This window comes from Meleagris gallopavo, chromosome 1, assembly GCF_000146605.3.
Source record: "Meleagris gallopavo isolate NT-WF06-2002-E0010 breed Aviagen turkey brand Nicholas breeding stock chromosome 1, Turkey_5.1, whole genome shotgun sequence".
NCBI lineage: Eukaryota > Metazoa > Chordata > Aves > Galliformes > Phasianidae > Meleagris > Meleagris gallopavo.
In genome coordinates, this window is record NC_015011.2 from 78,808,021 (window position 1) to 78,820,220 (window position 12,200).

The 12,200-nt window shown below is 42.3% G+C and overlaps 1 protein-coding gene across 2 annotated transcripts in view; it reads left to right on the forward strand.

Annotated features, from left to right (window-relative positions):
* The window catches only part of ARHGAP31 (Rho GTPase activating protein 31), a 57,212-nt gene that overhangs the window by 26,194 nt on the left and 18,818 nt on the right, over nucleotides 1-12,200 (forward strand). For both annotated transcript variants that reach the window (XR_795304.3, XM_010719268.3), the window contains exons 2-3: nucleotides 6,496-6,598; nucleotides 7,098-7,242. Coding sequence is in view for 1 of the 2 variants with exons in the window: in XM_010719268.3 (XP_010717570.1) it covers nucleotides 6,496-6,598; nucleotides 7,098-7,242 (248 nt within the window). In the remaining variant the exon portion in view is untranslated. The remainder of the gene's footprint in view (nucleotides 1-6,495; nucleotides 6,599-7,097; nucleotides 7,243-12,200) is intronic.

The window sequence follows — 12,200 nt, forward strand, 5'->3', positions numbered from 1 at the left end:
ATTGGCTGGCCATGTCAAGATACGGGCAGCATTTCAGAGGGCTATGGTGACTGCTAGGGTTGAGAGTCAGGATTGAATGTTTGCTTATGCAGTGCTTTCTCTGAGGTTTTCCTTGGTGTACTGGTCAGGTCTGCTGTGGGCTCTTTCATTTCTGCTGGAACATCCTGGTTGTCAGGTCTGCTTTGGAAAATTAGGTGTTCCTACGTATCTTATCCTTATAAATTGTTTAGAAATGTGACATGTAAGCAGTCAAAAAACTTGACTGCCACTGCCACTGACCATTCAAAATCACACTAGCCTTAAAGACTATAATGAAGTGCATTTGTTTGAAATCCACCTGTCCCAGTCCAAGCAGCGCTTAGTGTTCCCATGTCCCACACCAGCCATGGAGGTGGCTGGCTCACAGCATCTGACACATCTGTGTTTTGTATGTCTGAGCCCATTCAGGATGGTGCTGTCACTGCAAGGAGTTGTGCTGACCTTCATGACGTTGCAGAGATGTTTCCCACAGAAATAGAGGGGAAAAAAATACAAAGAGTGTGATTTACACAGTGATTCAATAGTGCTGTCCATGCAGACAGGGTCACCTCGGCATCAGCAATTCATCCCTTTTTTAACTGTGTTTATGGCAGTGAGTGGGAAAGAGAGAAGGAAAGCTCCATCAAGATGATTTGTTTTTTAAGCTTGTTTGGTGTTGTTTAGCAGCCTCACACTGTTCAAACATAGGTGTGCATGTGTGTGTTCAGGGTGGTTCTGGTAGCTTGGTGCTTGCAGCCAAAGTAAAGCTAGCAGCTGATGATGAGACCATTTTATTTTTTCTTCTTATGTAAAATGAATTTATTGCTGGGGAAAAGTATGTGCAGACAACCCAGAGAATTAAGTCCTCTGTTTGTCCTGGTAGGCAGAGCACAGTTTCCCCATCCCCAGTTCTGCCAATGCACCTTATCTCTGGCCAGAGGAGGTCCTCTGCAGGGATTCCAGGCACTGCAGCCCCTTCCATCCCTGACTGCTGCTACCAGGGCACTGTGGAACGCAGAGGAGAATCCTGCAGGCAAGGCAGGATTCGTTCCTAGCTTTCATGGGTTAGGACTGTGAACTAGGAAGCAATCTGGAATCCTGGCTGCTTTGGTGAACCAGGTCTTGAGTAAGCCATGGAGAGAAGAGCATGGTTTGATCTTTTGAATCTGCTTCTCAGCCAACCTTGTGCCTAGTAGAAGTCAGAGGAAATCAGCAAGGCAGAAATAATAATAATAAAAAAATCTAGTGAATCAGCATTTAAGCTCGTGATTTAAAAAAGGAATCATCAAGAAATGAAGAAAAATGTCACACTTCATATACTAACTCTCAAGCTCATTGCCACTTAAACAGCGCTGTTCCTTTCCTATGATTAAGTGACCAAGTTAATGTACTGGTGTGTTCTAAAATGTGTACTGTTTTGTTATGTTTGTGTGCACAAAGAAATATCTCTTGCTTCATATAGACTGAAACATTTCCTTTCTAGAGGGAAACACCTCCTAGTTCAGTAATTTAAGAAGTTGAAACAAGAGACTGTTTAGATCTTTATTGTCTCACAAACTGACATGATGAAACGTGCATTATTGTTAAGAGCAATGGAAGAAAACCTAAACAAAAAATTAAAAATACCTAAATACTTAAAAAAATAAAAAACTGAAATGATGAAACACAAATGCCAACAACTTCTTATGCACAGGATTCGTTCTTGAGGGAAATTGTTGAAAAAGAAAACTACCGTTCCTTGCAACTCAAAAACCAAAAGTTGATCTTTCAAGTGAAATGAAATGCCTGTATTTATTCCTCTAGTTCCTTGAACTAAAATTAAAATAAAATTAAACTCCCTCAGTGTAGCATAAACAAAGCACTAAGGAGAATCTGAATAGCTGTCATTAGTTTTTATCCATGGCAGGAGATTTCGGAGAGAATAACAAAAGGAGAAAATTAAAAAGGAAGCCTGCTGCTCTTCAGTTCAGTTTTGTAAAGTGTGCTCTGGACAAGATGACCCAGTCCAGGTTAGCTAAGTATAAGCACAATCTCATTGGACGGCATCCACACTGACAAGTTTGTGTGGCTAACTTAACAACCTCCTCCCAAGGGTCCTTCTATGCTGCACGGACACCAAGAGTTTATTCTAGAAGGCATCACTGAAGAACACACAGGCAGTTGTTTGCATGTCCTGCTGGATTAGTATCTTTCTTGCTTTTTACTGTCTTTGTAAGATGGGGTAACTCCCTCTCTCCTAGTGATCCTCTTAGGGCTGATAAGTGATTTAACTGAGTACCAGCTGAAAGGTTGTTTTGGTTTTGAACCTTAAAGATCAACCCTATGACAGATGAAGTCCTTGTCAGATAGAAAGAGATCTCCTTGCTAACTGGTGGGAACCTTTGCTACACCATGGCTTGGAAAGGTCAGGAGAAGGAAGAGAGCTCTCATTCCACACTAGGATGTGAGAGGCTTAGTGCACATCACTTCTGCTGGAAGCTTATAGGAACAGAAGAGAGAGAAGTAACAACTGGTTTGGTAGGAGTGGCAGACAAGTAATGAAGCTGGCATGAGCTGTGGTCATAGAAAAGACCCTGCTGAAGATAAGTGTCTGTCTGCTAAGCTTGGAGGTGATATCTAGTGAGAGTAGAACGAGTTACTGTGACTGCCCTTCTGGTTTATTTTTGTCTAGGGGAAGAGAAGTATTGTCTTTTGTGTGCAGTATGTTTATAACTCAATTTCCCTTCTGACTGATGCTTTGCTCCACACTCTCCTCTCCTCTTCCATCTGGTTTCTATTGTAGTTTTAAATGAGGACAGTTTGGCTGTCTGGCAGAACAAGCGGGGTCTGTGTGACACCAGCTGCCTCTTCCAACTTCTAAGCTTCCAGCACAGTTTTAATTATAGAAGCGTCAAGATTGGAGACCATCCCCCCTCTCTTTCAGTGCCTGCACGCACGCACAGCTCCTGCTACAAAACCCCATCCCCATCTGATCTTCCTTCAGGAGACACCACCAGCTCTGGGACTGTTTCTTTCTGCACCTATGGTTGGTAGCCAGATCCAAAATGATCCAAATATCTCAAAGATGGCTAGATGTGGGAAGGACAGCCACTCTGACCTCATATCCCTGAAGTGCAGTAAAGACCAAGCTTTATAGGAGGTCAGAGCTGCTTAGGAATTTCAGAGCTGCAGGTTCTGCTCAAAGAAAACACTTATTGTGCTCCAGCTTCATACAAATGCTGCATTTAGGGACTTGCTTTGCAGGAATCTGATGCAGTCCTTTCACCTCCAAGGATCTGAGGTCAAAGTCTGTAATTTCTGGTTGCAAGTGAAATATGCCCTGTGTGGGATTTTATTGACATCACGAAACCGCCACACATTTTGGCATAACTAGCTGTTTCTCTTCATAAAAGTCAAAGACCTGGTATGGCAGGAAGTCATGTATATAATGAGTGAAGGGCACTGGCAGAAATACAGGAGAAGCCCAGGGCTGGAAGAGAAGGGCAGGTTGCAGGGTTAGAAATATTGACAGAGGTTGGTGCATACTGTCCACCTGGAGTCTCTAAGGTCATCTCTACTGTGGAGTCTTCACTCACTTTCAAAAATGAGTTGAGTTTTATATGTTTGCTGCAGATTATTCTCCTTAGGCCTGTTTTTATCTTACTTCAACAGATGGAGCTGGTCTTCTCTAGTCTATGTATAAGAGGTTTGCTTATGTGCCTGAGACCTTCTGACCTAATTTATCCCAAAGAAACTTAAACCTCAGCAAAAAAAGGTCTCACTTATGAGAGGTCAAATTAGATGCAACAAACATCAGTGTATGCATTTTTATTTGGCTCACTTGTTCTTAATACTGGGGTTTTAAAAAGTGTCTAACAAAGGGCGCGGTTGGTATGGACTGTATTCATGTGGCTACATGAAAGGCTGTTTAATTTTCTAACAGATTTTGTCACATAGCTTTCCAACTCAAATAGGATTTCTGTTCAACTGAGTTTTCTTTTTCCAGATAGCACAGAGTGGTTCACCTGTTCTTCCACCCCAATGGAACTGAAGGGAATAGGATCAGCCCAGCTTTCATTTGACTGCTTACTTCTTACTTACATTAGTCCCCCCAAAGAGAGCTCAGCCAAGAAGGCAATCTTAATACGCCACATACACATAACTTCTGCTACAAAGACAGTGCAGACTAACCAGAAAAAAATGAAGAAGAGGCCTGATGTCATTTGCCTTTCCTCTTTATTTCTAGCGTGCTCATCATCATATGATATAAGTTCTCTGTTACGGTTACAGATAACCAAGACTTATTCTGGGATAGGAAGGTCCTCTTTTTTGATGTGTCACTTGGGCTTTTCTCAGCAAGACATTTAGGAAATTTTATACTTTTGGTTTGCTCTGTATCCTTCCATATCACCCAGATCTCTTAGGAGTTGGGTGCTGGAGGCACTGCAAAGAATGTTTTCCTTGTTCCTCAGGGAAGTCACTGGTGTAAAAAAGTCCACGACTGCTTAGTGAAAAGCTTTTGCCCCGTAACTTCACCAATTTCCCATGAATGTTGTTGTTGCATACAGTAAGGTTCCTGCCAGAGGCTCAGCTGCTAGTTAGTCTGAACCCAGCAATGTGAAGCTCTTAAAAATCAGCACAAGGACTTTAGGTGTGATTCATCGTGGCTATTGTGCCTGCATAATGAAACCATGCTAAAAAAAAAACAACCAAAACAAAACCCACCCAGTCAATATTCTCTGTTACTCTGAACAGACTTCTTTGGCCTCCATTTGGGTTGGCCACGCTAAGGGACACACAAGAAGGACCTCTTTATCTCCCTCAGTAGGAGCTGAGAGGCAGAAGAGTAGCACTTCCTTGACTCTGGGCTCAGCAATAGTGTGTCACTGAGGCAGGCCCCAGCCTGGGAGCCCTCCTCAGCCAGGCCTGCAGCCTGGTCTGCGTGGTAGTGCAAGCCCACGCTTCTGAGAAACCACGAGCTGCCTCTGGCTTCAGTGGCACCTTGGAGAAAAACAACAATAGGCCAGCTTTTTGTTTTTCAGGCTGTCCTTGTGGTGCTGTCTTTGGATCCTGTATGATGAAGCGTGTGCTAATGTGTCATTATAGCCCTGAACTTGAGCAAGAAAGATCAGGGAAGGTCCAGCCAGAGGCATTATCTCTGTGGTGTCAGAAAGATGCAGTAATTGCTATGCCTGGTTTTCCAGTAAAACCTGTGGCTTAGCCTGTTTTCTTCTGTTCAGCTTTCCGAATGCGCAGTGCAGCAGAGTCAGCATTACAGCAAGGAACTTCAACTTTTGCATTTACTGGCTTCTGTGCTTATGGCTGTGTGAAGCACTGCGTTAAATACACAGTAGTTTCTAGCACCTAATAAGGAAGGACTCTCTTACTGTTATTGTTATAGCTGGGGTTGTTATAGAACTGGGGACAGGGAGGCTTGGTCTGACCAAGAGAATGGGGGGGTTCCTGTGCCTATATAATGGGAAAAAATAAACACAAGCTTTGGATCCAGGTCTGGATGTAAATGTTGTGCCTCAGATTCTTCTCAGCTTGAAAGCTGTTAAGTCCTTGGCTAGTTCTGTTGATGGAGTACTTTTGAAGCCAATGTCAGATTTTGCCAGTGTGCAGATCTAGTCAATATTTGAACTTTATACCCCCTCTGTGGGAGTTTATGAGCACTAAACCATGGGTATGTAGGCTTATATGGAAGTGTGAATGCTTCTCTGAGTTTTATCCAAGCCAATCAGTCCTTTTGGCTTGATTCAGCAAGGCTGGAGCTCTATCCTGGGGAGGGGGGATGTTCCTGGGCCCTCATGCTTTACCTCATGCTTTCAATTAGAGTGAAATTGCCTCTTTTTCTGGAAAGGAAAAAAAAAAGAGAAAAAGAGAAGCCCTACCTTTCTTTCCACAGTGTTTCTATGACTTCAGGCTCAATAATTGTCTCATGTCAGTATGATATGGCAGAAGCACTGCATATCTTCAATCCACAAATTAGCCATGGATATTTTGTGGGGTTTATTTTTCATTTGCCCTCTATTTCTTCTGTTATTGGACCCTTCTCTGAGCCTGCCGAGAGCCTCTGCTAAGTGTTTAATAGAACTGTCTCCTCTGAGGTGACTTATGGAAGCTCTCGGTATGTATTCACTAGGGATCACAAAATAATAGGGGCTGGAAGGGACCTCTGAAGATCATCTGGTCCAACCCTCTGCTAAAGCAGGTTGCCTACAACAGGAAAGCATCCAGGCAGCTTTTTAATATCTCCAGAGAAGGAGATTCCACAACTTTTCTGGGCAGCTTGTTCCAGTGCTCTGTTACCCTCAAATTAAAGAAGTTTTTTTTCAAGTTCAGATGGAACTTCTTGTGTTCCAGTTTGTGCCTGTTTTGCCCCTCATCCGGTTGCTGGGCACAACTGAGAAGAGCCTGGCTTCATCCTCTTCTTTAGATATTTGTAAGTATTGATAAGGTCTGCTCTCAGTCTCTTGCTTGCTTTTCCTCTCCTAGTCCCCTATGTGCTGAAGAGCTGTGCGGAGTTTATTGAGACTCATGGCATCGTGGATGGGATCTATCGCCTCTCAGGAGTGACATCCAACATTCAAAAGCTGAGGTAAGGTTTGAATGCTGGAGGGATTCAGTGACATTGTTCTGCATCTTTGTGTTGTTAGTCCCTCAGGCACATACTGGGGTCAACAGAGCTCTGCACTGATGCAGAAGGGAAATGGTGTCCAAAGTTGGTAACAGGGAAACACAGCATTACAGGGATATAATACACGACAAAGAAAAAAGCCTCCCTTTTACATCTGTTAATGGGAAAGGCCTGGAGGGTCTCAGCACAAATGCTGAGTTGTTCTCTCTCACTTTAAAACAAAGCAATCTCTTTATATCAGTTTGGAGGCCCCTCGTGGAACTGTGCTAGGGAAACCAGAGACTAGTCAAAGTCTTGAGGCCTGGTCCCAGAAGCCAATCTGGCCCAAGCAGTGGATAATAGAGACGTCTTTGCTTTTCAGTTTGTTTCATCCTCTAGCTGCGAAAAAATTATGCAGAGTGGAGTTTTGACATGGTACAGCTCTTACTCATCTACACTGCTTGCCTCCATGTTGTTTCAGACAAGAGTTTGTTTCTGACCAATGCCCAGACCTGACACGGGAAGTTTACCTCCAGGACATCCACTGTGTGGGGTCACTCTGCAAGCTGTACTTCAGGGAGCTGCCCAACCCTCTGCTCACTTATGAGCTCTACAAGAAATTCACGGTGAGACCCCTTTTTGCCCTCACTCCTAACCAGCAGCATGGACATGCCGCAGGTTCCCCTGTGACAGCTGTTTGGGTTTCAACTCCAATGTCCTGGTTTCTGGTGCGTGCATCTGTATAAACACTTCTCAGTGCTCTTCCCTTCTCATATTGTGCTGTCTCTCTTTCACTGTCCTTGCTTCTTCCCCCCACTGCATGTTTCTGTGTATTTATTTTTCTCATTTTCTCTGTAGTTTCCTTCCTTTTGTTCATTTTTTCCCCACTGCATTTCTTCCCCACTGTTACTCTTTCTTCCCACTATGCATCTCCTCCCAGAACTCCTAATTCTTTTTCTTTTCCTCATTACTGTCCATCACTGGAAGCCCCTTGGGTCACCTGGTGCTTGTGATCATAATTATTAGGAAGTGATTTCCTCTTTCCTGTCCCTCCCACAGTCCTTGACACCTGAACAAACGGATTGCTCAACCCACATGTAATGTACCAACTTTTCTGCATCTGTAGCATTTCTTCAGAGTTTGTCAGAGAGCAAATGACAACACATTATGCCAGCTATGACATATCAAATCCATCATGCTCATGTTGTAAATACAAACAGCAGAGGGAAGTGGCAGCTGGCCAAACAGAAATCTCCAACCTTGTTTAAAGGGATTGTAATTCAAAGAGTAGTAAGTCAAACAGCCATAGATTATACGTGGATACAGCAGGAGACTGCAGGGAGCTGAGAAATTAGACCACAAAACCTGAATTTTTAAGAGAGTTGGCTAATTTTGGTGACAGACAATATTTTATTAAAAGATGGCACAGCAGGTTACACTTGTCATTAAGGTTGCCTGGTTCTTACCCTTCTAAATCCATTTTCAGTTATTTTGTGACACCAACAAATATAAATCCAGTCATTCAGGCTGAAATCGTCTGCACTAGAGGTGTGGATTTTCAGCTACAAGCATTCGCCATCTTCTTCAAACAACTGCTACGGGGGGATGGGAAGGATTGTTTTTTCAGTGTTAGAAACATCCGTCCTTTGTTAAGAATTTCTATCATCCTACTCTTCCTATTTTCTGGGCGGTGGAAGGGACAAACATTGCCAAAAATGTCGGATGTTACAGAGAAGACATTTTGTTGACAAAATCATGTTTAAGCAACTTTAGCTTCAAGTACTGCTATCTGGATTTTCTCTACCCTAAGTCAAGCACTTGGAAACAGCACTGCACAGGACGCACCGAGAGAGACCCACAGGGTCCACACAAGAAGACATTCTTTAAACACTCCTTGTGCAAAAGGTCAGGGAAGTCAGGTAGATGCCAGGGACTATAACTGAGCTGAGGAACACCAATTTACTAGTCTTGCTATGCTGCTTGACAGACAACAGTGCTAGGTGTCCTGCTATTTGGATGCCAATTTTTAAGTAAGACTTGGCTGCGTTTTGAGGTGGTGGACAGTAAATCCTAAGTCAAAGCAGATCTGAAAAACTGTTCTATACTCTCAGGATATAGAGATCCTTAGTATGTAAGACAGGCTCTCCAAAATGGAGACAGTAAGAATGAATAGGACCTTGAAAATACAGAGTATTACTCACTCATTCATAGTAACTGATGAGCCTCATTCTTGCTGGAGATATTTGGCTAGTGTCTTTCTGGCTATCACTGCTGATTTATGAAAGAAAAGCACTATAAAGGAAACATGAAGATTCAGATGGAAACCTTTTTTAGGAAAGAATGTTTGCTGAAAAACACAGTTTTGAGCTGATGACTTGCAGATTTTGGTTAGATACATTTGGTAAATAGTTTTACTCAAAAACAAAAGGGAAAACACTTCTGTAACTATCCAAATGTTTTTTTTACAAATACTTTCTGAAGGAAATGTTTCAACATTAAATCAACACGCCCAACTCTCAAATAAAGCATATTTCAGAAAAGGGGTTAAACAGCCTCAAATTTAAATGAAGTTTTCTTTCACTTTTAGTTGAGTATGATGCTTGGTCAGCATTGAACAACTGTCTGTTAAAAACTCGTGCCAGCTCCCCAAAACGTTATCACTTTGAATGGACATAAAAGTGATTTTTTTAAACTCTAGCTTCTTAGTTTGTCCTCTCCAGCACAAGATCCATTATTCACATAATTCTACTCAGAACAGATTTATAATGGGTAACCCAGCTGACAGGAAACACAGTCAGATACAGGGAGGAAAGAAATAAAAAAGACCAAATCCCCAAGGAGCAGAAAAACCGCTATCGGAGCGTGCATGTGCGTGGGATGTCTGAGCAGGGAATGGTGGCAGCTGTGCCTAAGCAGAAGAACGCTGGTAGGAGTAAAGGATGCATGCTAATCCCAGCCTGTCTGACTCACTTGGAGCTGCCTCTGAGATGGGATAGGCTCCACTTTGAGTCACCGGAGTGATTCAGACATTTACAGCTAAGGAAAGTCAAATTCTTAATGACTAGAGAGGGTTTGGCCTTTTGGTCATCAGTCATAGATGTAGCATCACAGTCACGACCTCAGTGGCTACCAACCTTTGCAGAACAGTGCCCTCCCACACTCATTAGTTTGCCATCTAGTATTCTGGTGATATGTACTTGTATTATGGGATAGATAAGTTGACTTTGCTTGGCTTGTTCCAACCTGAGCATAGAGACTGATGATCCCTCATGAAAAATCAACTGTAGAAAGCCAAACCTACCTTTTCTGATCGCTATTCCACTTGTTAATAAGGACTTGTGAACTGTGTATTCTAGAAAAAACAATGGAGTAACAAAAAATCCAAGATTTTTAGTTGCTTTAGATACCTTCTGCCATCCTCAGAGTGCTTTTATACTGCTTGAAAGATTAAAATATAGAAGGCAGTAATTAATGGCATGATTAATGGAAATATAATAAATGGAGTTATTGGTTCTTTCTTGAATTCTGTGTTCTGCTGTTCTAATCCTGAGCTTGGAGAGTGCCTTGCATTTCAAAGGCACAACAAATATGGGTCAGAAATGTGGCTTGGAATCTGAATGGGTCACAAACTCAGAAAGTCTGATATTCATATGCTGTCTAAGCATTAGGTCTTTGAGACCTGGAAGTTAAATGTAGGGATGAAAATCAGCATTGGGGGAAAAATACTGTGTAATAGTCCAGTTGAAATATAATATTTAAGATGCACCAGTTATAGTTTATATTCCTTGCAGCCTTGTGCAAAGATCACGAGAGTGCTTGCCGTTAGATTTTGCGGGGTTATAGTAGTAAGTTTTTTTTTCTTCTTTCTTTTCTTACTTTTTGAAGTGGAAGGTCTGCCCCTAATCATCCTGATTAGTCTCATGCCTCGGAGAGGATCTTTCACTTGGTGCCTCCTCCATTCCAAGGCATCGTATCATCAGAATAATCAGAAAAACGGGAGGAAAATTAGCATCATTTTCTCAAAGTTCAGAATAGTCTTGTTTCCTGCTTGTAGTTGGAAATGAAGCTTATAGCCAGTTCAGAAGAGCTTGTCCTTTGCAGTTCAGATATTTTGCAATTGCAGGTGACCTGGCACACTGCTACTATGGATCGCTCTCCTACGCAGAGATCCGATTCATGCCATGTGTGCAGCTGCCTGTGGGGACATGGCAGGTCATGGAAGAGTTGTAGTAGTGATGGCAGCGTGGTGACACAGCCCATTTGTGACACTGAAAGGCTTGATTCCCAGCCTCCTAAAGATGTTGATGTTTGGACATTTATGTGAGTGTGGGCTTGTGGCTAGGATAAGTATTTGGCCCTCTGCTGTAGAAAGGAGTAAATTCTAGCACAAGGAGTTAAGCTATCTTTAATTTAGGTAGAAGTAGTACATCCACATCTCATGTATACCAAGCTTGTGAGTACACGCATTTTTCTTTGCCGTGATACCAATGAGAAAATATGGCTATAGGGCATAGATCTGAATTCCAAGTCTTAGGGAGTAAAACGAATTCCTGTTCATCTCTGACCTTCAATCTAGCAAGAATTGACTTGGTTGCACATAAGAGGTGGTCTGCAGGGAAGCAGACGGTGACCTGAATAGGAATAGCAGCTTGGTTACCGTGGATGTTGTTGTGGCAAGGACAAGAAGATATTTCTGCAATTGTGCCTAATAATTTCAGGTTCATGATGTTAAGGCAAAACTTCTGCTGGCAGCATAGCTCCCTACATCTTTCTTTCAACTCAATCCAAACCCCAGTGGCAGCAGTGTAGGCAAGGGGTTCCCATCACGCATTGTTTGAAGTTGCTGCTGATTTGCCCTCCCCCAACAGAAAAATTGAAAAGTAGTAGCTGAACAGATGAGTACCAATGCAGTATACTCCTAGAAATGAAGACAAAAATTATCATGCCTCTTCTGGCTCTTGCTCCGTAGACACTTGATCAAGACCAAGTTGTATAACCTTCATTCTAACTAATCTAGTCTAACCTTGAGTATAAGAATACATTAACCTACCTGGACTGTGATTTTACTTCTCTCATCATAAAAGATGCAAACTCATGCATACTCCTTCTAGCTATCTTTAAATGTCAGATGAAAAATTGCTTATTTTTATGAATATAAAACATGCAGATCCAAGCTGTTTTCATAACATAGGACCTGAAAGACCTATTATTTTTCAACATGGTTTTGGGTAAGAGGGATTCACTATTTTTCATTTCATTATTTTCATCTCTCTTTTCCCTTCATTTCTACTTCACCCATTAACACACAAATTTAAAAAAAGGAAAAAAAAAGAAAAGAAAAAGAGACAACAAACATAATTTCTAATTGAAGCTCTCAGTTTTCAAACCCCAACTCTCCTCAAAACATTGACCATCCTGTCCCAGGGTTTGGGGAAGGCATACCAAGATTTCTGCAGCAGATTTCTGCTGTGCTGGGAACACAAAGCAGTGTCTTCTACCACTAGCTCTGCAAGGTAACAAGAGATCATTCCCTCAGAGACAGGCTGTCTCATGTAACACTCCTTATCCCTCTTCCTTTTCCCCT